At 47.9% G+C, this 26,747-nt stretch overlaps 1 protein-coding gene across 1 annotated transcript in view; it reads right to left on the bottom strand.

Annotated features, from left to right (window-relative positions):
• invs (inversin) overlaps positions 1-26,747 on the bottom strand; it is an 81,842-nt gene that overhangs the window by 38,029 nt on the left and 17,066 nt on the right. The window contains exons 2-6 of the mRNA XM_084336988.1: positions 19,458-19,567; positions 17,610-17,781; positions 13,195-13,350; positions 3,511-3,632; positions 1,059-1,166 (exon numbers count right to left, since the gene is read on the bottom strand). Coding sequence (XP_084193114.1) covers positions 1,059-1,166; positions 3,511-3,632; positions 13,195-13,350; positions 17,610-17,709 — 486 coding nt within the window. The 5' untranslated portion in view covers positions 17,710-17,781; positions 19,458-19,567. The remainder of the gene's footprint in view (positions 1-1,058; positions 1,167-3,510; positions 3,633-13,194; positions 13,351-17,609; positions 17,782-19,457; positions 19,568-26,747) is intronic.

Raw genomic sequence — 26,747 nt, 5'->3', positions numbered from 1 at the left:
TGTAGAGTCACATACAGCGTCTATTAAAGCCATAATCGTCTTATCGTCTCGTGTTTTTGGACCATATAAATGTGGGGTATATTCATATATCTGTGGATACTATATCTATATCCGTACATATCCTACTCTTACGCTGCTGGCCAGTATGACTATGACCATACTGTCTTTATACCTGTATCACTGTACATATTAATATTACAACTCTGTACATACATCTGATTAGCACTATTACTCAGTAGTACTAATTTGTATATTTTGTACCCAGTTTAATCACCTGTACAGTGCTGTTGCACTTTACTCAGGGTTTCCCATTAATTACCTAACACAGTCTAATTAGTCCCGCCACAGTTGTATAATGAACCCAAAAAATAAGTTAATTAAAAAAAGAAAAATATATATATATTTTTTTTAAACAATTTTTTTAAATATAAAGTTTGTCAATAGGGATGTATCAGTAGTATTGGCAGTGGTAGTAGTCGTAATAGTAATCCACTATAACTATTTTTTTTTTCTAAAAAATAAACCAGTTCTAAAAAAGTTCATCATAGATCTAGCCTCTTTATTTTGTCCTCAAAGTGCACCAGATTGATGCATTTAACTTTAAAAAGTACACAAAAAAAAAAGTTCCTGGGGGCATGCCCCCGGACCCCCCTAGAGGGTCAGAGGTCCACCGCCCATAGTCTCTGAAAATCCTGTGGGAAATACTGTTACATTTGCACTCTGGTTGGATGTCAAACTTCTTTTTGCTGTACTGTACTTGTGCTGTATAATGATAATCCATTTGAATCTAATCTAATAAGAACTTTCTTAACGCATTGGAAGTCAGAATATAGGTCTCTGTTTTATTTACTTACTTTACAAACATTAACAATGTAAACAAACCTTTTACTGTCACATAAACTATATTTACTTAATCATTGTATTAAGAGCAGTTGTAATGAACCAGCATTGTATTAATCCAACAGCTAGCGTGTGAAAAAAAGTCTCCATTCTGTTGCCGCGGCTACCAGTTTGTTTACGTTTGGATTAGGGACGGGGCCCTGAAGTGCACTATGTACCTCTTTGTCCTGTATGTTGGTGTCTGCGTTGTTCTCCATGAGGACAGCCATGCAGTTGATGTAGCCTCCGTAGGCAGCACACTGCAGAGGGGTCCTCCCAGCCTGGTCCTACACAGCACGGTTACACACAAGGGGCGCAATTTTTATCAATATTTGTGTGTTTGGAAAAAGGTAGAAAATGTATCAAATACTTAAATGACAAGCATTATAAATTAGTATTAATTAATTAAGTAATAGGGTTGCACGATACACAGATACTAGAAAAGTATTGCAATACCCAGCCGTTAAAAACAGCCCAATACTAATAAGTTGAATTATTATCGATACTTTTATAATAATAGTCTGATGTCGTATTTTCTATGAGTTGAGTGGATGCGTGACCGGAGCAGTGTGTGTGTGTGAGAGAGCACACACTTTGCGTAGTGAGCCTGTCAACAGTGTCGGCTGAACACAAACCAAATATTATTAATAAAAACACATTGATATAGAATGTCCCATGTTCTGTCATCTAATATTATATTCCATAACTTTTCCTGATATTTTAGTTTCTTGCCGTGGTATCGTTTTAGAACCGGTATCGTGAGGCTGGTATCGGTATCGAAGTCAAAATATTGGTATCATGACAACACTATTAAGTAATACAGTAATAGAATAAAGTCAAGTCGTGACGTATCGACCTTCCAATAAACAGTTTCCGGGGCCAAGCTTCCTGCGTTGGCTGAGGCTCTGGTCTTTTCAACATCAGTGCTGCTGTGTCCCTTGTTGATTTAATAGATCTGAGTCATAATAAACTGTCTGGGGCTTGTGCTCCTAGTATGTCTCGCTGTCTGAAGAGGAGCGTTTGGCACCGGGCATGAATATAAATCACGCGTGGCGTCAGACTTAACAACTGAATAGCAACGTGCGAGTGCGCCCCGCCCCCCCCCCACCCCTGCACATGTCCTTCATCTTTGGAATCGCACGCTCACCACTCACTCACTTAACCACTTAACTTGTGTTTATAAACCATAACGGCGCGCCTGATAATTCATTCACACATCCAATTCTACTTCCACAGCTGTGACTGGTCTCCCTTTATAAAGAAAGTGCAGTGTGAAAGTGCTCTGGCCAGACCAGCCGTCCTGTTTCACCAAATAGCGAACATTGTAAATACCTGAACATAACACTGCTTAGCTAACGCAATATTACTGTAACTAAGAGATTTGCTGAAAATACATTGTTTTTAGTGCATAGATCACTAGATGTATCAACTTATAATACAAGTTTCATGTGAGCATTTCCTGGTTGATAAGAAGATGAGAGTGGCCAAATGTGCAACAGCAAACGTTAAATACTTAACCTGCAAACACAAGACTGTTCTGACGGCACAATACTGTGGTAATCTAAATTGGGTTAGAGCTGTATGAACTATGGCTGGAACAGACCAACTCAGGTATATGAACACACAGGTACACAGACACACAGGTACACAGACACACAGGTACACAGACACACAGGTACACAGACACACAGGTACACAGACACACAGGTATATAGACACACAGGTACACACAGGTACACACAGGTACACACAGGTACATAGACACACAGACACACAGACACACAGACACACAGGTATATAGACACACAGGTACACAGACACACAGGTACATAGACACACAGGTACACAGACACACAGGTACACACAGGTACACACAGGTACACAGACACACAGGTACACAGACACACAGACACACAGGTACACAGACACACAGACACACAGACACACAGGTATATAGACACACAGGTACACAGACACACAGGTACACAGACACACAGGTACACAGACACACAGACACACAGGTACACAGACACACAGACACACAGGTACACAGACACACAGGTACACAGGTATATAGACACACAGGTACACAGACACACAGGTACACAGACACACAGGTACACAGACACACAGGTACACAGACACACAGGTACACACAGGTACACAGGTACACACAGGTACACAGGTATATAGACACACAGGTACACAGACACACAGGTACATAGACACACAGGTACAGGCACACAGGTACATAGACACACAGACACACAGGTACATAGACACACAGGTACACAGACACACAGGTACACAGACACACAGGTACACAGACACACAGACACACAGGTACATAGACACACAGGTACACAGACACACAGGTACACAGACACACAGGTACACAGACAGGAGCAATCGCAAATCCCTCATTTGTAGCACTCTGGGTGCATGCAATGTGAATATAATATGCTAATTACTAGTGGCTCAGGAGGTAGAGCGGTCATTTATATGGTTGGGCTTATATGGTCTTCTGTCTGAGGGATCTAATTATAAATCAGAATTTGTGTAGTACACTCCAAAAATGATAATGTGATTGTGTGCGTGTATATGAATGTGTGTTTGTTTGTGTGTTCATACCTGTACATTGGGATTGATGCCATTCTCCATCAGTACCTGGCAGACCTCAGCGTTCCCACCCAGCGCTGCCCAGTGGAGAGCAGTGTGACCATCTACATCCACCAGGTTGACCCGCGCCGAGCCTGCAGTCATATAGAAACACTTTAGGACTGAGCCTACAGTAGAAACACTTTAGGACTGAACCTACAGTAGAAACACTTTAGGACTGAGCCTACAGTAGAAACACTTTAGAACTGAACCTGCAGTAGAAACACTTTAGAACTGAACCTGCAGTAGAAACACTTTAGGACTGAACCTACAGTAGAAACACTTTAGGACTGGACCTACAGTAGAAACACTGTAGGACTGAACCTGCAGTAGAAACACTTTAGGACTGAACCTACAGTAGAAACACTTTAGGACTGAACCTGCAGTAGAAACACTTTAGGACTGAGCCTACAGTAGAAACACTTTAGGACTGAACCTGCAGTAGAAACACTTTAGGACTGAGCCTACAGTAGAAACACTTTAGGACTGAACCTACAGTAGAAACACTTTAGGACTGAACCTACAGTAGAAACACTTTAGGACTGAACCTACAGTAGAAACACTTTAGGACTGGACCTACAGTAGAAACACTTTAGGACTGAACCTGCAGTAGGCTGAGCGATCATGGAGTAGACGTGTTTTCACATGAGCTCCCTTCTACCGTGCTGAATATACGTTTCTCCCCATTAGTCTTTATTTTATTTTTATTTGTTTTTTATCTGTTTGCTAGGTCGTCGTGTTTAGTATACATTCATCAACTTTTTTCGACTTTCTACGATGGCGGGGGTGGAAACCAGAGCCATGAAAGAATTAGGCACGACACCGACACCGCCGAGCATGGCCGTACCGTCTCCCGCTGTCGGGGAGTTAAGCGAAGCTGTGCTCTTGGTCATGACCAAGCTACACGCAGACTCTGAGACACGCATCGCTGAAGCACAGAAGAAAGTACACGCAGACTCTGAGGCACGCATCGCTGAAGCACAGAAGCAAGTGCTGGCGGATTTCTGTATCAGCCTCCGTCGTGAGATATCAGAAGAAATACGGCTGGCGGTAGTCCCGCTGACAGACAAGATGGAGACGATTCACGCTGCCTCATCGGCTAATGCTAACGAACTAGCCATGCTAACGACGGAGGTATCATCACAGTGTGAGAAGATGGCGGGTCTTGAATCCGCCCTGCTGGCTAGGCAGGCTGAAGTCAACAAACTACAGTCGGCGATGGAGGAGATGCAGTCCCGGGATAGACGCCACAACGTCAGGATTGTTGGAGTACCGGAGACCAGCGGTGAAGGCCGTCTCTCTGAGACCATGCCCGAACTGCTGCAGAAGATACTAGGGACGGACGTCCTCCCCTCGCCTCCTATCTGTGAGTCGGCCTATAGAGCGGGCAGGTTTTCTCCCGGCGTGAACAAAGAACCGAGGCCCATCATAGTCAAGCTGAACAGACTCCAACAGAGAGAAATCATCATGCGGTCGGCTCGTACCAGAAGGGGTACTCTGAGGTTTGGCGATCACAAAGTGGCCATTTTCGAGGACTTTACACCGGAGGTTCAAGCTCAGAGAGCCGAGTACAAGGTGGTCCTGACTAAGCTATGGAGACTAGGCCTGAGGCCCACGTTATTCGCTCCCGCGAAACTATCTGTGTTGGAGAAGGTCGGTGGTCAGCGTTTGTTTTGGTCGTTGGCTAAAGCGAAGGAATATCTCGCGAAGACACCCGAGTCTGTTGCTTGATATCTATGGAGGGTGAGTGACTTGGCGGTTTGGGCCTATATACATTGATTAGGTCGACTATTCACAAACACTTGCTGTCATGCCCAGACATGCTAACTGTCCTCTGCCCATCCAACTAGCGGGGCTTCCCAATGACTTCTGTTACTTGCTAAAGCTGACCTCATGGTCGTACTTGTGTATCGCCCCTTTGGAAGCTAACGAGCTAGCTGAACAATGTACATAGTAGGCTAACGTGCTATCCGGATTCGTCACTAGCTTACGCGCTAGCCTCGGGCTAGCCAGCGGGCTTCGACTATGGTCTGCGCTGAGACATTCGTTAATGGTTACGTATTTTGGTTGCTGTTGCTGTTCAAAGGGACATTGGTTTGCACAGTTCAAGAGTGACCGAGTCCCTAACTAACTTCTGGTATGCTTTTTATTTTTATATCCAGGTTGTTTTGAGCTTTGGTGATCCAAAGTAGATGCCAAGGTCGGTTGAATATGCATAAACAATATTTGATAACAGGTTGGGTCGGGTATGGCTTGCACTTAATGGCTATATGGTTATATGGCTTGCACTCTAGCCATTACCCTCTCTTCCTTTTTTTTTTTTCTCTTTCCTATTGTCGCTGTTTTTATGTCATCTATATGCGCGATTTAAATGTGATCCGGTTCTACCTTGGACTAACTATTGACTCGCCTTAATTTTGTTTTGAATTTTCCGTGAGGCACTTATGCTATAACGTTGATACATTAATATGCAGACTCCAGGGTAGATGGTTACAGGTTGATGCTGAGTAATTATATAATAATTAGTGTCGCTGTTTTAAGGGCAATTGAATGAGCAATTAACCTGTGACCCGAACCTGCCTTGGACTATCGGCTGGGATGCTTTAATTTAATTTTGTATTGAATTTTCCTATATGTTTTAATGGCATTTGAATGAGCAATTTAAATGTGATCCGGTTCTACCTTGGACTAACTACTGGCTCGCCTTAATTTTGTTTTGAATTTTCCGTGAGGCACTTATGCTATAACGTTGATACATTAATATGCAGACTCCAGGGTAGATGGTTACAGGTTGATGCTGAGTAATTATATATTAATGGCTAATTTTTCCATTATAGCTGTCATGTTAGGGCCAAGGCTCACGTTGGCTCTCGACCGAATATACATAAAATATGTGATAACAGGCTGGCTTAGGTTTAGCTTTGCTTGCACTTTAGCCATAACCCTCTTTTTCCTTTTTCTATTATTGTCGCTGTTTTAATGGCATTTGAATGAGCAATGTAACTGTGATTCGATCCTACCTTAGACTAACTGCTGATATGCTTAGATTTTGTTTTGAATTTTCCTTTTTCCATTTATACTATAATGTTGCAACATTAATATGCAGACTACGAGGTAGTTGGTCACAGGGTTGATGCTGAGTAATTATATAATAATGGCTAATTTTTCCATTATAGCTGTCATGTTAGGGCCAAGGTTCATGTTGGCTCTCGAACGAATATACATAAATATGTGATAACAGGCTGGGTCAAGTTTAACTTTGCTTGCACTTTAGCCATAACCCTCTTTTTCCTTTTCCTATTATTGTCGATTCTTACATAGGTTATGTCATGTCAGCCGTTGTGCCTGATCAGAGGGACTGCTTCAGGGGTGCACTTTAACCATAACCCCTTTTTTCCCTTTCTAATTTTTGTCATTGTTTAATTGACATTGTTCACACAATTTTGCACAATTAACCTGTGACCCGATCCTGCCTTAGACTATCGGCTGGGATGCTTTAATTTAATTTTGTTTTGAATTTTCCTGTACCCATTTGGGCCATAACATTGCGACGTTGAAGCGCAGATTCGGAAATAGATGGTTGCAGGTTGATGTGGAGTTATTATTTAATAATGGCTATTTTTACCATTATGGTTGTCTTATGTTAGGGCCAGTGCTCAGGTGGTTTTCGACCGATATCTTTATTGAATTTAATTTTTATTATTATTTGTGTTTATTGGACTAGTGGGGGTTTACTCAGGGGTTTAACTAGAGGGGGGTGGGAGTGGGAAGCGTCTTATTGATCCATGTCTCTAGTGGGAAGTGATAGGAAGATGACCATCCTCAGTGGGTGGGGCATAGGGTGGGGATTGGAGAGTGGGTATAGAGGAACTTATAGTAGGACGGGTGGGTTAGGGTTTAGAGTAGAAGGGGGGGGGGCTGTAGCTGGGGTGGTATTTTTATGTGTTCTATGTACTGTTGTCTTATATATGTGTAAGTGTTCCTCCTCTGAACTCCTGGGATTGACCGTCCGGGCCCGCCGGGATCGGCACCTCTGTACTCAGCCTGGCTGCACGGGTATGTTCTCTACGCACTTATACAAGCTCGACCATGGCTAAATTGAATATTTTAATTTGGAACGCAGGAGGGCTTAACGCCCCACACAAGCGTGCCAGTGTCCTTTGGCTATTGAAGAGGAGAAATATTGACCTTGCTCTCCTTAGTGAGACGCATTTAATGGTAGGTGACGTGTCAAGACTGGCAAATCGGCAATATCACGTTATCTCCGCATCCTCAGCCGATGATAAGACGAAAGGAGTAGTCATAGTTACAAGACGTAACCTTGATATCAAAATCTTGGATGTATGGTCGGACACGGAGGGAAGGATTACTATAGCAAAAGTTGAATTCTTGCATAGGAAGATGGCTATAATAGCATTGTATGCTCCTAACACATTTGATTCAGCGTTCTATAATACAATCACGAAGAATATGTTGGAACTTAATGGATACGCTCTCATTGTGGGTGGCGATTTTAATGCGTGCTGGGATGCGGAGATGGATAGGTCTGGGCCCTCTGAAACGAGCGACCAGAAACGGGCCTCTAAGGCCCTCAGGATGTGGGCCAAAGACACGGGGCTCTCAGACCTCTGGCGCTTATGCAACCCCACCCTCAGAGATTACTCTCACCTGTCAGCCAGACACAAAAGCTTTTCTCGAATTGACTATGCATTCGCGTCCCCTAATATGTTTGATAGTTTCGATGTCTCATTGGTTCCCTTGGCTCTCTCAGACCACAAGGGGATTTTCCTTACGGCAACCTTTGGCAGGCTCTCCGCAAGAGCTCCCAGATGGCGTTTTAATTCGACCTTGCTAAAGAACGATGACTTCTGTTCTGAGTTCAGGAGTAAACTAGCAGAATTTTTGCAGATCAACGTTGGCACAGTAGAAGACCCTAGGGTCCTGTGGAACGCATTGAAAGGATTCATCAGGGGTCATGTCACACTATTTGCCTCCAATTTGCGAAAATCCCGGTCAAAAAAGCTAGAAGGACTGGAATCATTATATGCGGACCTATACGCATCCTTGCAAACTGACTATAATGAACGACTAAACACACAACGTAAGATAGTCAAAAAAGAAATAAACTCCATACTTAAACAACAGTCTGAGTTTTTGATACATAGGACAAGACAAAATTACTATTTTCACGGCTCCAGACCTAGCCATCTATTGGCAATGAAAATACGCTCAAATGATCATTTCTCAGATATCCCCTCGATTAGGACGAGCCAGGGTGCAGTCACTACTGATTCGAAAAAGATCAATGACACTTTTAAAGAGTTTTACTCACAGTTATATAGCTCAGAGGGTAATCTGGATGACTCTAGATTTGAATCGTTCATCGGCGGGCTTGAGATACCCCACATTTCTGAGGAAGAGGCCAAGGAACTGGGGAGACCGATTACTCTCGTAGAATTGAGGGAGACTATTGTTGAAATGCAGAGGGGTAAGGCGCCAGGCTGGGATGGTATTCCACCCGAAGTGTATTTAGCTTTCTGGGACCAACTGGGTCCATTGATGCTCGATATGATCAATTACGCTATCGAACAAGGGGAGTTCTCAAGAGATGTCAATATGGCGTTGATTTCTTTACTTCTCAAAAAGGACAAAGATCCCAATGATTGTGGTAGCTATAGACCCTTGAGTCTTCTCGGGGCCGATTTAAAGGTGTTTGCCAAGGTGCTGGCCCGTCGCCTGCAGAGATTTATGCCTGTATTGGTACACTGCGATCAAACTGGTTTTATCCCGGGGCGTCTGGCTGCAGATAATCTTAGGAGGCTGTTGCATGTAATCGATAACAGTAAAGACAATACAACTCCATCCACAGTTCTGTCTTTGGATGCCATGAAGGCGTTTGACAGACTTGAGTGGTCATACCTGTGGAAGGTACTTGAGGTCATGGGTCTTGGAAAGAGTTTTATTCATATGATTAAAGTCCTGTATGCCTCGCCGTCTGCGATGATACTGACAGGCAAAAACTGTTCCACACTCTTTCCAGTCTCCAGATCTTCTAGACAGGGTTGCCCTCTGAGCCCGGGACTGTTCGCGCTTTCCCTCGAACCTTTGGCCCAATTTATTAGGCAATCGGAGGACATCGTCCCCATAATGGTCAACAATACTCCACACAAAATTGCTCTCTATGCGGATGACCTGCTGATTTTCATGGACGACCCCTCCCGGTCGGCCACAAAATTATTGAGGATAATCGACGACTTTGGTAAATTGTCAGGTTTTAAGATTAACTGGAACAAATCAGCCTGCCTACCTCTTAATGAACTGGCCAAGGCGGTACGACTACCAGCTGATATCCCCATAGTAGAACATTTTAAATACCTGGGCATAGAGATATTCCCCACGCTGAACCAAACTACTAAGTACAACTTCACGGGTACTTATGATAAAATACGCCAGGATCTAGACAGGTGGTCGTCCCTTCCTAACTCCTTACAAGCCCGGGCTTCCATAATCAAAATGAACATCCTGCCTAGGATAAATTTTATTAGCTCAATGCTCCCCCTGCCCCCTCCAATAGACCACTGGCGCAAGGTACAATCGATGGTATCTAAGTTTGTCTGGAATAACAAACGCCCGAGAATCAAAAGGGCTACTACTCAACGTAGGAAACAAGATGGGGGCCTCGCAATCCCTGATTTTAAACTTTATTTCTGGTCCTTTTCACTGAGACCTCTGATGTGCTGGCTAGACCCTGTAGAGGCTGTATCGTGGCGCTCCTTAGAAGCGGCGGCGGTGTCTCCGCTAAGATTGCAGGATGTAGTGTACTCCACTGTCTCTATTGCGAAATGCCGGCTGAGGTATGGACCGATCATAACTCACGTGATCCAAACGTGGCGTAATGTACAGAGGTCGTGTGGGGTTAAATGCCCTTGGCACCTGGACTCTCCAATTTTTAATAACCAGCAATTACTTGTTGGACACAAGCCGGTTAATATTCCTCAATGGCAAAGGAGGGGAGTGCATACTCTGGAGGATATTTATGATAAGAACGGCCTCCGTGCGTTTCAGGACTTAAGAGAATTTTATGATCTTCCCGGCGAGTCCTTCTTTCTTTACCTTCAACTAAGGTCAGCACTGAGGGCGCATGGCGTACCGTGGGCTCAAGCCTTGCACCCACACCCCTTCCTCAGGCTCATAGTGGACAGGACGACATCCAGAGGGTTTGTCTCCGACTTTTATACGCTCTTAATTCAATCCACGTATAAAAATTTATCATTGGATACAATCTGGCGTGTGGATATCCCGGAGTTGGACCCCGAGTTTGACTGGGATGATGTTTGGGCAAATGTGGCATTATCTTCCCGCAACCCCAATCACCAGCAAATTAATTTTAATTATATTCATAGGACCTATCTTACACCTAGGAAGCTATTTGCTATGGGACTGATAACCGACTCTCGGTGCACTTTGTGCTCTCAAAAGGCCACTGGCACTTATATGCATATGTATTGGGATTGCCCACCAGTGGCCCGCTTCTGGAGGTCAATAACGGACAAACTTTCAGATCTGTGTGGCTTAACTATCCCATTCTCAGCTGTTACGCTACTCCTGAACGATATAACGACACTACCCGCGTCCGTACAACTGAAAAGGGTTGTCCTAGCGGGCGTCACAGCAGCGAAGAAGCTAATAGCAATGAGATGGAAGGAGCCTGAGAAGCTTACAATGATTAACTGGTCCCTAACTCTATTGGATGTGATTTATCTTGAGATATCCACAGCCCGGGTGATTGGGGTGGGACAGGCTGGAATTGACCTGTGGTTCGCAGCAGCTGAGAAGGTAAAGACCGCAGTGTGCGGCTGAGCGGGGTTGGGGTGCGTGTTCGGGTGAGTCCGGCGGTCTCTTGGGAGGGGGAGGAGGAAGTGTTTTTGTCTGTCTTGTCCCTTGTCTTGTCATCTTGAGTTTAGCTGGGGATATTATGGGGGGGCAGCTATTTAACTAGTTCTTCACTGTTTGGCCACTTTTACACGGTCTCTGTGAGTCTATGGAACACCTACAGGTTTTTGTTTTTTCATGAAGGTTCATTGCTCTGGTTTCAGGTCGTGTTCCCCCAAAAAATGGTCCTTGTGGTGGGTTGGAGATGTACGTTTTATTAATATGGGGTCACACGGCCGGGAATCGGGACTGAACACTGGGAAAGACCATTTATTAGATAGTACCCCTTGGAATTAATTTAGTAGGTTGAACTCTGGTTTCTTTTCTTTTGTCTGTATAATTGTTAGTCATTATTATTATTGTTTTTGTTATTTTCTTGTGAAGTTCTATGTATTGTGATTGTGGTTAATGTGTTGTCTTGTCTCGTGAGAATGTCAATAAAAAATTTGATCAAAAAAAAAAAAAGGACTGAACCTGCAGTAGAAACACTTTAGGACTGAACCTACAGTAGAAACACTTTAGAACTGAACCTGCAGTAGAAACACTTTAGAACCTACAGTAGAAACACTTTAGGACTGAGCCTACAGTAGAAACACTTTAGGACTGGACCTACAGTAGAAACACTTTAGGACTGAACCTACAGTAGAAACACTTTAGAACTGAACCTGCAGTAGAAACACTTTAGAACTGAACCTGCAGTAGAAACACTTTAGGACTGAACCTACAGTAGAAACACTTTAGAACTGAACCTGCAGTAGAAACACTTTAGGACTGAACCTACAGTAGAAACACTTTAGGACTGAACCTACAGTAGAAACACTTTAGGACTGAGCCTACAGTAGAAACACTTTAGGACTGAACCTGCAGTAGAAACACTTTAGAACTGAACCTGCAGTAGAAACACTTTAGAACTGAACCTGCAGTAGAAACACTTTAGAACTGAACCTACAGTAGAAACACTTTAGGACTGAACCTGCAGTAGAAACACTTTAGAACGGAGCCTACAGTAGAAACACTTTAGGACTGAACCTACAGTAGAAACACTTTAGAACTGAGCCTACAGTAGAAACACTTTAGAACTGAACCTGCAGTAGAAACACTTTAGGACTGAACCTACAGTAGAAACACTTTAGAACTGAGCCTACAGTAGAAACACTTTAGAACTGAACCTACAGTAGAAACACTTTAGAACTGAACCTGCAGTAGAAACACTTTAGGACTGAACCTACAGTAGAAACACTTTAGGACTGAACCTGCAGTAGAAACACTTTAGAACTGAACCTACAGTAGAAACACTTTAGAACTGAGCCTACAGTAGAAACACTTTAGAACTGAACCTACAGTAGAAACACTTTAGGACTGAACCTGCAGTAGAAACACTTTAGGACTGAACCTGCAGTAGAAACACTTTAGAACTGAACCTACAGTAGAAACACTTTAGAACTGAACCTGCAGTAGAAACACTTTAGAACTGAACCTGCAGTAGAAACACTTTAGGACTGAACCTGCAGTAGAAACACTTTAGGACTGAACCTGCAGTAGAAACACTTTAGGACTGAACCTACAGTAGAAACACTTTAGGACTGAACCTGCAGTAGAAACACTTTAGGACTGAGCCTGCAGTAGAAACACTTTAGGACTGAACCTGCAGTAGAAACACTTTAGAATAAATAAAATAAAATCATGCTTTGGGGTTTCCTTATGCACAGGTATTCCCTGGCCCACCTTTGATGAGAGTGAGGATGACGTCTCTGTGTCCCATCTCGCAGGCCCTGAACAGCGGCGCGTGCTTCATCACGTCCAGAGCGTCCACCATGGCCCCTCTCTCCAGCAGCAGCCTCACGGTGCTCACATGGCCCGACAGAGAGGCCGCGTGCAGCGCTGCAGCAACACACACGTTTCACACTTCAGTTCATGTTCCATTATGCTTTTGAGGACATCTTTTTTTTGTGTCCACTTTTTCTCCTCATTTTCTATTTTTCTCCCATCCCAATTTCGTATTTCCAATTCTCCCCTCCCCTGTCTTGAACGTTGCGGTACACGAGGAGGCAGCCTGTCGCATCTTTTCACCAGACATTGCGTACTCTCAGTGGCGAGGAATAACGCGTGGGAGGCTCACGCTGCCCCCGATACTTCCTGTCTCTGCTGTGCAGGCGTCACCCAACCGACCTGTAGGAGTCGCTGTCCACAACGTCCAATCCCCACCCATCGACTTTCCACCCGCTGACTCTGCCAAATGAGCCAGTACGACGGCCGGCCCAAGTCGAAGGCAATGCTGAGACTGGGATTCGATACCGGAGTCTCTTGCATTGGTGACGAGCGCAATCTCCGCTACGCCACCCAGCCGCACTTTTGAGGACATCTTATTGTATTATTTGAATATACATATCATATCAATGGCTGAAACGCAAAACCTCCTTTTCTGAAAATCTGAAAATTTCACTTTTTTGAGAAAACAAAAAAAAACTTGTTGCTTTCTTGCAGAATGCAATTTTTTTTAAGGATACCCAATACAATACACTGCTTTTGGCTTTTGGAAAATATCTTGCAGACAGACTGAATAGGTACAGATCATCCGAAGTAAAATCAGAAAATCTGAAATTTTGCAGATAGGAGGTTTTGCGTTTCAGCCATCGATATATATCAATATTACACGTACACAATACATTTTGTTCCTCGCATTCACAAACCGATGGTGGAGGCGACCATGCGAGGCACCGATCTGCTCATCGGGAGAAACGAGGGGTTAAGTGTCTTGCTCAAGGACACTTCGACACGCTGCCCGGGAGAAGCGGGAATCAAACCGGGAACCTTCCGATTACCAGACGACTGCTCTACCTACTGAGTCACTGTCGCCGCCATCTTATTGTGTTATTTGAGTCTACATTATCGTATATCAATATTACACATACACAATAAATGGTAAATGGTGCGTTCATATAGCACTTTTATCCAAATCGCTTTATAATTTTGTTCCTCACATTCACCCGTTCACTCACACATTCACACACTGACGGCGGAGGCGACCGTGCGAGGTGCCAACCTGCTCATAGGGAGCAATTAGGGGTTAAGTGTTTTGCTCAAGGACACAAACCAGTCAACCTTCTGATTATCAGTAACTGCTCTACCTCCTGAGCCACTGTCTATATGTCTATATGGATACATGGATACACCAAAGGCTACCAGAATCAGCCATAGCCAAGGCCTATGACATAATGTGGCCAAGAGTCGATACTAGTACAGTTTGTTGAAGAAGGTTTGTTCCATACGCACGCACGCACGCACGCACGCACGCACGCACGCACGCACGCACGCACGCACGCACGCACGCACGCACCTGGTGGCTAGCCCCTTCACTCCCCAGACAGGAGGGTTAAACAGACACTGAAGCCTCCTGGTGGCTAGCCCCTTCGCTCCCCAGATGGGAGGGTTAAACAGACACTGAAGCCTCCTGGTGGCTAGCCCCTCCACTCCCCAGATGGGAGGGTTAAACAGGCACTGAAGCCTCCTGGTGGCTAGCCCCTCCACTCCCCAGACAGGAGGGTTAGACAGACACTGAAGCCTCCTGGTGGCTAGCCCCTCCACTCCCCAGACAGGAGGGTTAGACAGACACTGAAGCCTCCTGGTGGCTAGCCCCTCCACTCCCCAGACGGGAGGGTTAGACAGACACTGAAGCCTCCTGGTGGCTAGCCCCTCCACTCCCCAGACGGGAGGGTTAAACAGGCACTGAAGCCTCCTGGTGGCTAGCCCCTCCGCTCCCCAGACAGGAGGGTTAGACAGACACTGAAGCCTCCTGGTGGCTAGCCCCTCCACCCCCCAGACAGGAGGGTTAGACAGACACTGAAGCCTCCTGGTGGCTAGCCCCTCCACTCCCCAGACAGGAGGGTTAAACAGGCACTGAAGCCTCCTGGTGGCTAGCCCCTCCGCTCCCCAGACAGGAGGGTTAGACAGACACTGAAGCCTCCTGGTGGCTAGCCCCTCTGCTCCCCAGACAGGAGGGTTAGACAGACACTGAAGCCTCCTGGTGGCTAGCCCCTCCACTCCCCAGACAGGAGGGTTAGACAGACACTGAAGCCTCCTGGTGGCTAGCCCCTCCACTCCCCAGACAGGAGGGTTAGACAGACACTGAAGCCTCCTGGTGGCTAGCCCCTCCACTCCCCAGACAGGAGGGTTAGACAGACACTGAAGCCTCCTGGTGGCTAGCCCCTCTGCTCCCCAGACAGGAGGGTTAGACAGACACTGAAGCCTCCTGGTGGCTAGCCCCTCTGCTCCCCAGACAGGAGGGTTAAACAGACAGGCTTTCCACTGAAGCCTCCTGGTGGCTAGCCCCTCCGCTCCCCAGACAGCAGGGATTAGAGTTAAGTGTATGGAAGTCCTGCCAGCACCGTCCGCCTTCACACCGACTCATTAGCATGTCTGAACTGTTCCCTAACCCTGCCATCGTTGTGGGGATTATAGAGGTCCAAACAGCCCAGGGAGTAGCACCACACGCGTGTGTGTGCGTGTGCATGTGTGTGTGTGTGTGTGTGTGTGTGTGTGTGTGTGTGTGTGTGTGTGTGTGTGTGTGTGTGTGTGTGTGAGAGAGATGGTTTACTGTGGTGGTGGAGTGAGATGGTTTACTGTGATGGTGGAGTGAGATGGTTTACTGTGATGGTGGAGTGAGATGGTTTACTGTGATGGTGGAGTGAGATGGTTTACTGTGATGGTTTACTGTGATGGTGGAGTGAGATGGTTTACTGTGATGGTGGAGTGAGATGGTTTACTGTGATGGTTTACTGTGATGGTGGAGTGAGATGGTTTACTGTGATGGTGGAGTGAGATGGTTTACTGTGATGGTGTAGTGAGATGGTTTACTGTGATGGTGTAGTGAGATGGTTTACTGTGATGGTGTAGTGAGATGGTTTACTGTGATGGTGGAGTGAGATGGTTTACTGTGATGGTGGAGTGAGATGGTTTACTGTGATGGTGGAGTGAGATGGTTTACTGTGATGGTGGAGTGAGATGGTTTACTGTGATGGTGGAGTGAGATGGTTTACTGTGATGGTGGAGTGAGATGGCTTACTGTGATGGTGGAGTGAGATGGCTTACTGTGATGGTGGAGTGAGATGGTTTACTGTGATGGTGGAGTGAGATGGCTTACTGTGATGGTGGAGTGAGATGGCTTACTGTGATGGTGGAGTGAGATGGTTTACTGTGATGGTGGAGTGAGATGGCTTACTGTGATGGTGGAGTGAGATGGCTTACTGTGATGGTGGAGTGAGATGGTTTACTGTGATGGTTGAGTGAGATGGCTTTACTGTGATGGTTTACTGTGATGGTGGAGTGAGATGGTTTACTGTGATGGTGGAGTGAGATGGTTTACTGTGATGGTTTACTGTGGTGGTGGAGTGAGATGGTTTACTGTGATGGTGGAGTGAGATGGTTTACTGTGATGGTGGAGTGAGATGGTTTACTGTGATGGTTTACTGTGATGGTGGAGTGAGATGGTTTACTGTGATGGTGGAGTGAGATGGTTTACTGTGATGGTGGAGTGAGATGGCTTACTGTGATGGTGGAGTGAGATGGCTTTACTGTGATGGTTTACTGTGATGGTGGAGTGAGATGGCTTTACTGTGATGGTTTACTGTGATGGTGGAGTGAGATGGCTTTACTGTGATGGCTTACTGTGATGGTGGAGTGAGATGGGAAATCAGAGCACAGTGCTGGCAGTGGTGAGTCAGTGGTGAGAGTCAGTTCAACAAGCTCACTGGGTTACATAAATTTAGCTGGCTGACTCTCTCTCTCTCTTCCTCTTTCGCTCCACCGCCCTGGGGCATCCCCCCCCCCCCCCCCCCGCGTGTCTGTTCCCCGCACCAGGGAATCCCCTGTGACATCATCGCTTCGGGCCTCACAGACCTGCGTCACCTCATACGCCACGCTCCAAAAACAAACAGAGCAGAGAGGCGTTCGCGCTCGCGGGTGTGTGTGTGTATGAAAGAATGTTTGTTACACGATGGCAGTGGTGGGGCATGTAGGTCACCAGGCTCACTGAGCTCACCAGGTTCCTCTTCACCTGACAGACCCCAGACCGAAGAATCATTACTTCCTTACTTAGAGAACGCCGTCTCCCCAGGCTTAGTACTTATTACCACCATGCGTACCGGTGCCTCCGTACTTGTCGGCCATGTTGATGTCAATGTTGGGCGTGATGGTCAGCATGATGCGGATGACGTCGTCGCTGCCCTTCCCGGCGGCCCACATGAACGCTGTGCGTCCCTCCAGGTCGGGCTCGTCCTTTACCGAGGGGTGTGACAGGAACACGCCCACCGTCTCCTGCGCCGCGGAGACAAGCAGAGTGACACGTTACGGTCAATCATACGGGACCTCAGACGAATCCTTAAAGGGGGAGTTCGCGAGATACACACGTACACACACGCAGAAATGACGTAACTCTTCGTACATTGCGAGAGTTTTGTAACGTACAAAATATATAAATAGTAAATGGCTGCATTTATATAGTGCTTTTATCCAAAGAGCTTTAAAAATGTGTTCTTCACATTACACATTCACTCACACATTCACGGCAGAGGCAACCATGCAAGGTGCAAACCTGTTCATCAGGAGCAATTAGGGGTTAAGTGTCTTGCTCAAGGACACATTGACATGCTGACCCGGAGGAGCGGGAATTTAACCGGGAACCTCCGGATTACCAGACGACTGCTCTACCTCCCGAGCCACTGTTGCCCCTAAATATAACGTTAAATATATCTCTCTGAAATGTCATTGTGAATCTATAAGCACGCCTCCTCTCTGAAATGTTTGCATTTTGTACATTTTCGTTTTGTATATTTTGTATAGTGTTTGGTCTTTTACTATTTTACTGAATGAAGCACAATATCAGGAGGAGTCATACAGAACCAGGCATTTCACTATAATGTACCTTATGTGACAAATAAAACTTGAAAACTTGAAAACTTGAAACTCGAAAAGCCGCATCTTGGAATTCCGCATTTGCTCCACTACTATCTATGTGGGGAACCAATATAAAAGGCTGCTGGAAGCTTGTAAATGTGTGAGTCAGAGGGAAGTAGCTCACTGCGGTTGTTTGTTTGTTCAGTTGGTTTGTTTGTTCAGTTCTTACTTCTTTCAGTTGGTAGCTGGTAACAATGTCAGAGAAAACAAACCCAAACACTGGATGTGAAGCTTTCCTCTAATCTGCATCCAATTAATATTGACGCTACTTAAATATCAAACTATATCACATAGCGTTGTGTGATTCTCTGGTGTAATAGTGTGTAGGGCTGTCCTTCCACCAAAACAATACCGTTCGACCAAAAGTCATCTATTCTCTCGACAATCAGTTAGTCAAAAAGATGAATTAAGCCGATTTATATTCGGTTCAACGCTGAAGCATGTAATAAATGCATGGTGACATGTAATAATATGGTAAAAATATATATAAACACATTTTTAAACCAAAACGAGTTAAGAAGTTGTAAAATATCAATGAATAACTGTGAGATAAATAACCACCAACCATAGTCACTGTGGCAGGCTGTAGACATATTCAATGAATAGTTATTTTAGCCTACATACAATTAGGTCTATATTATCAACAATGAACAGTTCACAGACATTTGAGGCGGCAGACAGCTGTGTGTGTGTGTGTGTGGGCGCGTGTGTGTACGTGCACACATGTCACTGTTACGTGGGAGGTCACCTGATTGTCATCATGTTCTGCTGAAGCAGATGACTTAACGAGCTAAATGCATTCAACAGCTTTCCTTCAAAGCACCAGTGCACAGTGCACCAGTTTAATTTCACCCTTGTTTTTTTTATTAATTAATTAAAAAAAAATATTATTATTATTTTTTTTTTATTGTGCACCGGTTTATTTCCCTAGCTAAATAATTCCCAAAAGTAATCCTGGTCAACCAGCAGCCTAACAACTGAACAATCAATGGGTCGACCAACAACAGAGGTCGGCCCTGATAATCCGCCCGCCTTACAGCGTAGTTGCTCTGGGCTCCGTAGTGCAGAGGTGTGGCTCCCTGGCTGTCTGAGGGGATGGTGCCCGACGTGGTCCTTTCCAACAGCAGGTGCACGATCCTGGCGTGGCCTGAAACAGACACACACAGACAAACACACAGTTTACAGACAGAAAAGTCAAGGTTCTTACTGTCCTCTACTATCATGCACTCTTACTGTCCTCTATTTGCACTCTTCCTAATATACTCACGTCTCTACTAATATGCACTCAACACTGCAGCACTGCAGTTTCAACACTTTGATGAACATTGTTAGTTACTCAGTTGAAAGAGTTGTACCCTTCCTGCCGACTTGTCGTACAGAACTTGTAAGTCGCTTTGGATAAAAGTGTCAGCTAAATGACTAAATGTAAAATGTAAATGATAGGATATGAGGTTGAGTAAGATGTGTTTTTTTTTTTATTATTTTTTATTCAATTTATTTTTGGGCTTTCTGTATTTTTTTCACCCATCCCAATTTAGTCGTTATGCCAATTCCATTCCTGGTCGTTGCGCACATTGCCCCACTGTCGGCCTGGGGAGGGTGTAGAACTATCACAGGCCTCCTCCGATACATGTGGAGTCGCCAGCCGCTTCTTTTCACCTGACAGCGAGGAGTTTCACTGGGGGAACGTAACGCGTACAGAGGTTCACGCTATTTCCCCCAGATCCTCTCCCTGCTGAACAGGTGCCCCGACCGACCAGTAGGGGTCGCAGTTTACAACGGCCAGGACACATACCCCACCAGCTTCCCACCCGCTAACACTGCCAATTGTATTAGTAGGGACGACTGACCAAGCCGGAGGTACTGCTGACAGCTGGATTTGATCCCAGAGTCTCTGCGGTGGTAGGCGAGTGCTTAGTCCACTGCGCTACCCAGCTGCCCTGAGTAAGATGTGTTTTAAGTGGACTGGGACAATGCCAGCATCATGCAATACATCACAAGTTATAACACCTTTTTCAGCTCAGGACCCAGATTTAGTCCATTATTTGTATCCAGTCCTTGGGCCAAGGCTGATAGCTATAGGCGGTTTCAGTGGAATTGTGTTGCTAGGGAAACAGCTTGAACCCCAGTTTATTCTCTGACGGCTTTGATATTAGCAAACAATGCACAGGGAAATCGACTTGGGTCCATTCAGAATGTTTATGTCGATGGAGATGAAACCACTTAGACTGTCTTGTAGACACTGACCAGAAACCCCAGGACCTCTTTTAGATCCCAAGCCACAGTTTAAGAAACATAGTTATACAGTGTTCACCTTATTCGCCATGCCCACTTGATGAACTCAGTTGACTTCTCTGTTCACACATTCAAACATTTTATTGGGATGCTAGATCCTAATGTGAAACACTGTGATTTACCATACCTTGCTATGCTCGCTCATGCCTGTATTTTTTACTGTTGTGAAGCACTTTGAACTGCAACCTCTGTATGAAAAGTGCTATACAAATAAAGTTATTATTATTATTATTATTATTATTATTATTATTATTATTATTATTATTATTATTATTATTATTATTATTATTATTATTATTATTATTATGTGCATATTAACACTATTAACTATTAACACTAAAGAGGATGATAGACTCTTTTGAAATGTGGACACTGAGGAAGATGCTGAAGATAACATGGAAGGATAAGATCAAGAATGAGGAGGTACTGAGAAGAGCGGATATGCAAGGGGGACAGCTGCTGGAGAGGTTGAAAAAGAGAAAGATGGAGTTGTGCGGGCATGTTCTGAGAGGATCCAGCGGGGAGATGTTCAAGAAGGTGGTGATGGGGAAGGTGGATGGAAAGAGAGGAAGTGGAAGACCAAGAAGAGGCTGGGTAGACGATGTCTGTGATTGGAGTGGAGTGAGAGGCGGAGTCACGGAGTTGGAGAGAAGAAGTGGGGACAGAATGGGTTGGAGAGTGATAGGCAACCTTCGGAACGAAGAAGCCACCTAATGATGATGATGATCGCCGGGGACGAGTTAAGACGTCATTCCTAGTGTGAGGTTTGGTTCGTTCCCCGCCACACGCTCTCCTGAGGTAGGGTGCTGATTGGTGCATTCCCCGCCACACGCTTTTTGAGCGATTGCCACTTTCATCACGTAGCTGTCATAGTTTGTGATTAGCGCCCCTGAGGGCTTTATATACCTGGACCTTCTTTCTATCGTTGTCGGGTCGTTCTGGAATACAACTGCATTTGCCTGCTTTTCCCCCGTTGCTGTTCCTGGTCTACTTTCTCTCCAGGACCTTTCTATGGAGAACCGCTGTTGAGAACCTTGTTCCCCGTTTGGAGCTGCGCCTCGTTTTACCCGCTTTACGCGTTGCGCTTGGGTGAGTGGAACCAAACCCCTCCGGATTATTCTGTGTTTTAGAAGAGACACTGAAGATTTCGTTTTGTTTGCACTGACTCAGCTAAGTTGTGTGTTGTGGGGAACACTGAAGACTGTCACTGTCAATTGGTTCTGGACACAGCTAAAGGAGGAGGGAACCACACTGCCTCTGTGTTTCGTTGGACTGTTTTCTGATACCTCTCTCTCTCTCCGTTTTCCACCTTGAGTTAAAGCTGGGAGTATCTGCAGAGCCGCTACAACGTCACATGCCAATTCCCCACCGCTATCACCAGGAGGATTCTGCAGAGCCGCAGATGACTCTGCCGAAGGCAGTCTCCCTGTTTGTTTGATAATAGTACTTTACCCTTATTTTGACTCTGTAAATAAATACGCCCTAGTATTTGGCTAACTCTGAACTACCTGTCTGTGCCGTTGCGTTTGAGGTCGGTTACAAACCATAACATTACGACCCGACCATGACGATCTCAGCCGACACAGACAGGGTCAGAACAGCGTTGGCGGTCCAGATTGAATTAACCAACGACCACAGCCTACAGCTAGGTGCGGCTGCGGCTGCTGTACAGGAGCTCCGAGACCAGGTCCTGCCTATTCAGGAGTCCCTTGGCTCTCTGGCTAGCCTGCAGACAGCCCAGGGTAATCAGCAGACTAATATTCTCCACCAATTACAAGCGCTGAGTGAAGCCGTTAACACCTTGCTTGTAACCCCACCTACTACAGGAGCCTCGGCCGGAGCATCACCCGCAGCCGTGGCAGGCCCCGCGCCTCCCGATCCCGCACCTCGGGAGCCCCGTCTCTCCGAACCACGCTTGTTCAATGATAACTTCGAGGATTGTGCCACATTCATCATGCAATGTGAGTTGGTTTTTCGTCATCAACCCAGCCGATTCACTTCAAGGGGAGCCCGAGTGGCTTACGTGACTAACCTGCTCTCAGGCCGGGCAGCACAGTGGGTTACTGCCTCCTGGGCAATGGGGGCTGATTTCTGTTTTTCCTACCCAGACTTCGTGGCTGAGCTCCGCAGGGTTTTCCACCACCCAGCCCGTGGCCAGGACCCTGGAGCTCGGTTGGGCACCTTCCGGCAGGGCAGTGGCGGGGTCACCGACTACGTGCTGGAGTTCAGACTGGCAGCAACGGAGAGCGGTTGGAACGATCAAGCGCTTCGTCTCACCTTCATGAGGGGGCTCAACGACGCTGTCAGGGACCAGCTCGCGACCCGTGAGGAACCTGAGTCCCTCGAGGACCTATTCAGCCTCGCCATTCGCATCGACGGACGCCTCCAGGAGAGAAGACGTGAGAGAGCCCGACCGGGACCTCCAGAGGTTCCCCAGACCCCCCGTACTCGTGACGGTACTGCGGTCCGCCCTGCTCCCAACACAACTGGTGGTTCCTTCCCCTCCCGTTCGGTGCCCGGGGAGGAACCCATGCAGCTGGGACGTTCACATCTTAGCCAAGCTGAACGGGAGGCAAGGTTCAGGTCCGGCCTTTGCCTCTACTGCGGTCGGGATGGACACCGTATCTCCAACTGCCCCACCCGGCCAAAAGACCAGGCTCGCCGGGACCCCGGGAGATCCTGGTGAGCCGTTTTTCTCGTTCCCAGAGCCGTGCACCACCTAGCCGTCTGATGAGCTTCACCCTGGCCTGGGCGGACCAACGGGCCACGGTGGAGGCACTCATTGACTCGGGTGCTGACGAGAGTTTACTAGACTTCGAGTTTGCTACCCGGGCCAACATTCCACTAGAGGACCTCGTGAGGCCATTGGAGGTGTTCGCATTGGACCAACACCGCCTGGCTGACATTACTCAACGCACCTGTCCTGCTCACCATTGCTGGTAACCACGTTGAGAGACTCCAGTTTTTTATCACCAGATCCCCTCTTGTCCCAGTAGTCCTGGGCCGGCCCTGGCTCGCGCTGCACGAGCCCCACATCGCCTGGTCCTCCGGTACCATCAGGGGGTGGAGCTCCTCCTGTCATGCCCAGTGTCTTCAGGCGGCGTCCTGTCCCTCGCCCCGGAGGTCCGTTTGTGAGCCGCCTCCGGACCTCTCGACCATACCCCCCGAGTACCACGACCTCGAGTAGGTTTTCAGTAAGTCCAGGGCTCAGGCCCTTCCGCCTCACCGGCCTTACGACTGTGCCATCGACCTCCGCTCAGGGGCTCCCCTTCCCGGCAGCCGCCTCTACAGTCTGACCGTCCCTGAGAAGGCAGCGATGGATCAATATATCTCTGAGTCCTTGGAAGCAGGACTCATTCGGCCTTCCTCCTCCCCTGTGGCGGCCGGTTTCTTCTTTGTTGGGAAGAAGGACGGAGACCTTCGACCCTGCATCGACTATCGCCAACTCAACGAGATCACCATTAAGAACAAGTACCCTCTTCCTCTCATGAACTCCACCTTCGAGCCTCTCACCCAGGCTACCGTCTTTACCAAGCTGGACCTCCGGAGTGCCTACCATCTGGTCCGTATCCGAGAGGGCGATGAGTGGAAGACCGCCTTCAAGACTCCCAGGGGCCACTACGAGTACCTGGTAATGCCGTTCGGCCTCACTAACGCTCCGGCGGTATTCCAGGCGCTCATGAACGACGTCCTTCGTGACATGCTGGAGGAGTTTGTGGTAGTATACTTAGACGACATCCTCATTTTCTCCAAGACCCTCGAGGAACACATCCAGCATGTCCGCCGTGTGCTGGAGCGCCTCCTCCACAATCGGCTCTTCGTCAAGGCAGAGAAGTGCCGATTCCACTCCGACTCCGTCGATTACCTGGGCTTCATCGTGGAGAGAGGCTTGACCCGAGCTGACCCGAGCAAGATCCGGGCCGTGGAGGAGTGGCCGGAACCCACCTCTCGGAAGGAGTTACAGAGCTTCCTCGGGTTCGCCAACTTCTACCGAAGATTCATCCGGAACTACAGTCAGGTGGCGGAACCACTTACCAGGCTGACCTCTCCCGCCCTGCCGTTCGACTGGTCCACAGCGGCGTGTGCTGCGTTCCGCTCCCTCAAGAAGAGGTTCACTTCCGCCCCGGTCTTGCTCCATCCAGACCCCAAGAGACAGTTCATCGTAGAGGTGGACGCCTCGGATACTGGACTAGGAGCTATCTTATCCCAGCGGTCGGCAACGGACCAGAAGGTACATCCGTGCGCCTTCTACTCGCGTCGTTTCCTCCCTGCCGAGAAGAACTACGACATCGGCAATCGGGAGCTGCTGGCGGTTGTGGCTGCCTTGGAAGAGTGGCGTCATTGGCTAGAGGGGGCCGAGGAGCCATTTACCATTTGGACGGACCACAAGAACCTGACGTACATCCGTGCTTCCAAGCGCCTCAATGGCCGGCAGGCAAGATGGGCCAGCTTCCTCAGTCGGTTCGACTTCTCGCTGACGTTTCGCCCTGGTTCCCGCAACACGAAGGCCGACTCCCTGTCCCGGTTACACTCCAAGGGGGCTCCAACCACTGAGGACCCGACTCCCATCTTCCCAGAGGCCAGGGTGGTAGGAGTAGTCACCTTGGGCATCGAGGGGGTGGTAAGGCGTGCCCTACGCTTCCATCGCGCTCCAGGCAATGTACCGGTTCATCGTCTCTTCGTCCCCGACTCAGTCCGGTCCCGGGTCCTCCAGTGGGGCCATACCAGCCGGTTCGCCTGCCACCCAGGCGTTCATCGCACGTTCTCCTTCCTGGCTCGTCGATTCTGGTGGCCCACCATGAGGAACGACGTCAAGGAGTTCGTACTGGCCTGCGCAGTCTGCGCCCGCAGCAAGGCCTCCCACCAGGCACCCTCCGGGCTATTGCAGCCGCTTCCCATTCCGAGCCGCCCTTGGTCCCATGTGGCGTTGGACTTCGTCACGGGTCTTCCTTCTTCCCAGGGGAACACGTGCCTACTGACCGTGGTGGATCGGTTCAGCAAGGGGGTTCACCTCGTGGCCCTTCCCAAGCTTCCCTCGGCGGCCGAGACGGCGGACCTCCTGACACGCCACGTGTTTCGCCTCCATGGGTTTCCCCAGGACGTCGTCTCGGACCGGGGGCCCCAGTTCACTTCCCAGGTATGGCGGGCTTTTTGCAAGGGATTGGGGGCAACGGTCAGTCTTTCCTCTGGTTATCATCCCCAGACTAACGGACAAACGGAGAGGATGAACCAGAGTGTGGAGTCTGCTCTTCGGTGTGTGGCTGCCGAGAAACCCGCTTCTTGGAGCCGTTTCCTTCCCTGGGTCGAGTACTCCATCAACTCCATGGTCAGTTCCGCCACCGGCCTCTCACCTTTTGAGGTATCCCTGGGCTACCAACCCCCTCTTTTCCCTGCACAGGAGTCGGAGGTGGCAGTTCCCTCCATACAGGACCACCTCGACCGGTGCCGTCGGGTCTGGGAGATCACCAGGACTGCGCTGCTCCAGTCATCGGAGTGCGCCAGTCGTGGGGCTGACCGGCGCCGGGTCCCTGCGCCGACGTACCACCCTGGGCAGAGGGTGTGGCTTTCCGCAAGGGACCTTCCGCTTCGGTCCTCGGCCAAGAAGCTTAACCCCCGGTTCGTCGGTCCTTTTGAGGTTCTGAAGGTACTCAGTCCGGCGGCGGTGAGTCTTAAGCTTCCTGCGTCCATGCACATTCACCCCGTTTTCCATGTGTCCCGGGTTAAGCCTGTCTCTCTCAGTCCCCTGATGCCTCCTGCTCCGGAACCACCTCCTCCCGTGATGGTGGACGGTCACCCCCAGTGGCAGGTCCGCCGGTTGATGGGCGTTCGACGGCGGGGTCGGGGGTTCCAGTACCTGGTGGACTGGGAGGGGTACGGCCCGGAGGAACGGAGCTGGGTCTCCCGCCAGCTCATCGTGGATCCCGGCCTAATCACCGACTTCCATCGTGCCCATCCGGGCGAGCCGGGTCGGGCTGGTCGCTGGGTGGCTCCCGTGGAGGGGGGGGTACTGTGAGGTTTGGTTCGTTCCCCGC

The sequence above is a fragment of the Notolepis coatsorum genome (assembly GCF_963971535.1).
Source record: "Notolepis coatsorum genome assembly, chromosome: 19".
In the NCBI taxonomy this organism is placed as follows: Eukaryota; Metazoa; Chordata; class Actinopteri; order Aulopiformes; family Paralepididae; genus Notolepis; species Notolepis coatsorum.
This window is presented reverse-complemented; position numbering and strand designations above follow the sequence as displayed.